The 3490-nt window shown below is 43.0% G+C and overlaps 1 protein-coding gene across 2 annotated transcripts; it reads left to right on the top strand.

Annotated features, from left to right (window-relative positions):
• lim2.3 (lens intrinsic membrane protein 2.3) lies at positions 1 to 2988 on the top strand. Of its 2 annotated transcripts, none has more exons than XM_086164590.1 (5): positions 1 to 159; positions 1625 to 1812; positions 2326 to 2475; positions 2551 to 2685; positions 2770 to 2987. In XM_086164590.1, exons 2-5 carry the CDS (start codon positions 1638 to 1640, stop codon positions 2829 to 2831), a joined length of 522 nt encoding a protein of 173 aa, XP_086020716.1. In that variant the 5' UTR covers positions 1 to 159; positions 1625 to 1637; the 3' UTR covers positions 2832 to 2987. The 2 variants fall into 2 exon arrangements, with proteins under 2 accessions (XP_086020716.1, XP_086020715.1); XM_086164589.1 differs by having other exon boundaries at positions 23 to 181; positions 2770 to 2988.
• The last annotated feature ends 502 nt before the right edge of the window (positions 2989 to 3490 follow it).

Here is a 3490-nt window from a genome sequence, read left to right as displayed (position 1 = left end):
GCTCAGCGCGCCCCCATTGTTCCATCAGCCTGTGTGTTCGCTCGGTTTCCTGCGCGCAAACAAAACTTTCCGGCCACCCCTTAGCGATATCGTGCTCCCCTTGAGCCTTGACAACCTGGAATATTGGAATCTGACTTTTCCCAAGGAAGAGAGACGAAGGTAGGGGGACAAAAATGAACAGGTGTGTGTTTAGCCGGACGTCCAGCCGTGTTTTCGCGCCGTGCTTTCAATGCTCTTTCTCCTTTGCTGCGCTAAGTTATCAGTAACTGAAAAAGCGTTAAAATAGCGATTCGGGAAGTGATGTTAAGTTCGAGAAATCCGAAGAGTTTGAACGCGGTTTCGCTCACGTGCAGCTAAAGACGAGGATAAAGCCAGTAAGAAGGACGTGCACGTACCATAATGTCCCCGGCAACCGGCCTGGGAGTGTTAGAGGTCAATGACTTGTGGGGCCTCAGCTGTCAGCTGATGCACAATGTCCTTCTTCTCGCAAAGGTGCAGGGGGAGCGAGTGTGTGTGGGGAGGCAGGGGATGGAGATCTGACATCTGCTGGTGCATCTCATCTTCTTACTCTTATTTGTTTCTTTTTCTCCAACTCTATCAACAAATGGAAATGATAATGTGTTTGCGTGATAAATTTCATGCAGGGAAACTTGTCATTATTATCATTGTCATTAACATTGGACGGGTATGTGTGTGTGTGTGTGTGTGTGTGTGTGTGTGTGTGTGTGTGTGTGTGTGTGTGTGTGTGTGTGTGTGTGTGTGTGTTTCCATCCACAGCACCGTAGCATGTCATGTTTAATTTTAAATTTCATTTCCTGTGTCAGACAATTTATTATCCAGAATAAAATGAAAATAAATAAAAAAGAGAGAAAAAAGAGAATTTTTATATATATATATGTATATATATATATGCAGAACAGTAATCGTTCAGTGATTTATATATAAAAATAAATTACTGAACGATTACTGAACTGTTATTATTATTGTTCAGTAATTTATACATATATATTTATTTATTAAATATATAATAATTCGATAAAATTTATATTAGATATTATCATTATTATAATATTAAATAATAATAATAAATATATACAAAATATAAATATAATTATAATAATTTATATATATATATAAATTACTGAACAATCACTTTTCTAAGGTGTTCATGCACAAAAATTCAAAAAAATCAATAAATAATAATCACCCTTTGGATCAAGTGAGTTCACATTCCAATCCAAGTACACCTCGTAATCCCACTAAGTCATATTTAATTTTTCATTTTATTTCCTGTGCATTTTCTTCGCATTGAATTTGTTTTTTCCGCAACATGTGATTGTTCATTTAGGTGCTGACTGAGCATTATGGGATGTCAGATGTTTTAATGAGTGTAATTCATTGATGATAGAAAGCTTTTCCCATCGCAGGGCTCTGTATGCCCGACTCTGAATGGTATGAGCCTCGAGTCCTTCATTATAATATGTTTAATGACCGAATTACTTGACATTTTAAAACCACTTAGACTCAACATTCTCAGATCTATAACAGGAAGCAACAAAATGCAATTAGTATAGAGACTGTCTGGCCCCTGACCTTCTTCCCTCCTCTTTGTGTGTGATGTTAGAGTTTTTGGCAGGATGTACAGCTTCATGGGAGGCGGGTTGTTCTGCGCCGGAGTCGGTAACATACTCCTTATCGTCTCCACGGCAACCGACTACTGGATGCAGTATCGTCATTCCAGCAATTTCATGCACCAGGGCCTGTGGCGTTACTGCGTGCCCGGGAAATGCATGACACACACAGACAGCATCGGTAAGAACCGTGACTCATCAGGTGTGGCTTCGGCCGTCCCGTATTTACCGCTTCTCTGACAGGGAGTGTGTAACCCCGCCGTTTGAGCTGACGTAAGCTGTGAGCGTCAGGGTGCGGTGGGGATTCCTGCTCTGCAGAAGCGAGGGGAGATATGCCTCCGACGGGGAAAGGTTACTTAAATAAGTCATCCTAAATACCTCACAGCTTCCTCTTTTTTTCCCCCGAACCGGGCCGAGGTGACCCGTAAAGAGGCTAACGGGTCTTTCCGGGGAACGGTTTGATTTATGGAAAGCTTCCAAAGTGCTTCGGGGCGCTGATAAATCATTTCAAGGTCAAATTTGCTGCTTCAAATGCAGATCATGAGGCGTTCAGGGGTCCGTTTTTTTGACAAACAAACAAAAAATGTACTATCTGTGTCACGTTTATCCCGTCTCCAGTATTTTATGAAATCAGAGCTCGGGATCAAGAGATGGAGGCCGTCCTTCTTAAGTCTGTCTCCTCTCTCTCACGCAGCCTACTGGGACGCCACCAGGGCCTTCATGATTCTTTCCTTGCTCGCTTGCTTCATTGGCATCGTGATCGGCATCATGGCCTTCATCCACTACTCCTCCTTCGACGGCTTTGACAAGACCTTCGCCGCCGGCATCCTCTTCTTCATCTCCTGTAAGCTGCTCGCAAAGTCGCCGCGTTCTAACGCAGAATCCTCCGATTTAAATTCGACGCCTCCGTGTGACGCAGGCTTCTTCGTGCTGCTGGCGATGGCCGTCTACACGGGAGTGACCGTCAACTACTACGGTAAACGCTACGGAAACTGGCGCTTCTCCTGGTCCTACATCATGGGCTGGGTGGCGGTGGTGCTCACGTTCTTTTCAGGTACGGCGTGCATCTCCAGAAATGTCATAGAAGGTCATTCCAGCGTTCAAATTCGTCACACTGAATCCTGTCCCTGTCCCGCAGGTATCTTCTACATGTGCGCCTACCGGATGCACGAATGCCCAAGAAACTCAAACTCACGCTAAGCTGTTGTAAAACCTGCGTGCACACTTCACACTTCACACACACACACGCAAACACATGCATACACAAGCGTAGCCTCGAGAAACCCCATGAGCTTTCTGTAAACACATTTCTGACTGAGCACAAATAAAATAAAATGACAAAAAAAAACCTAATTTTGTCTGTCATCTACATTAACGACTCAACATTAAAGTTGTTCATTTAACAACGGAGCTTCCTGTTGCCTGTATAATCGTATTTTTGAAATGCTTAATATCCACGTTTATGCAAATACTGATGATTTCCTTCATCTGCTTCTCTTTGCCAGATTCCAAGCACATGTTTCCATATGTCAGCATGTTAGCTTATCTATTAATGACAGCGTTGCTATGTATCCGATGCAAGCAGTCTGTGTGTGTGTGTGTGTGTGTGTGTGTGTGTGTGTGTGTAAGAGAGACACAGATGGTATAAGGACAAAGCAGGTTTCTCTAATTCCCCATGGACGACCTCTCCTTGAAAAACAACCTTACTTGGTAACAATTAGTCGCTGCAAGAAAAGAGGTCAGTTTATGTTTCGGTCATTTCTGGGATTTCATGAAAAGCCGTCGTATGAATTGTTGTCAACGGAAATCGGTCAAATGAATGAGACAGTTTACCGATATGACATTATGTTTCCTAATGA

Source organism: Fistularia commersonii, chromosome 18 (assembly GCF_037954325.1).
Source record: "Fistularia commersonii isolate RoL2024-O1a breed Wild chromosome 18, RoL_Fcom_v1.0, whole genome shotgun sequence".
NCBI classification, from domain to species: Eukaryota; Metazoa; Chordata; class Actinopteri; order Syngnathiformes; family Fistulariidae; genus Fistularia; species Fistularia commersonii.
Note: the sequence above shows the minus strand (reverse complement) of the source record. Positions and strands in the feature narration are given on the sequence as shown.

Coding starts and splice junctions, on each gene's coding strand:
- lim2.3 (XM_086164589.1), top strand. Junction 1,813..2,325: donor GACACACACAGACAGCATCG/GTAAGAACCGTG, acceptor TCTCTCACGCAG/CCTACTGGGACGCCACCAGG. Junction 2,686..2,769: donor GGTGCTCACGTTCTTTTCAG/GTACGGCGTGCA, acceptor CCTGTCCCGCAG/GTATCTTCTACATGTGCGCC.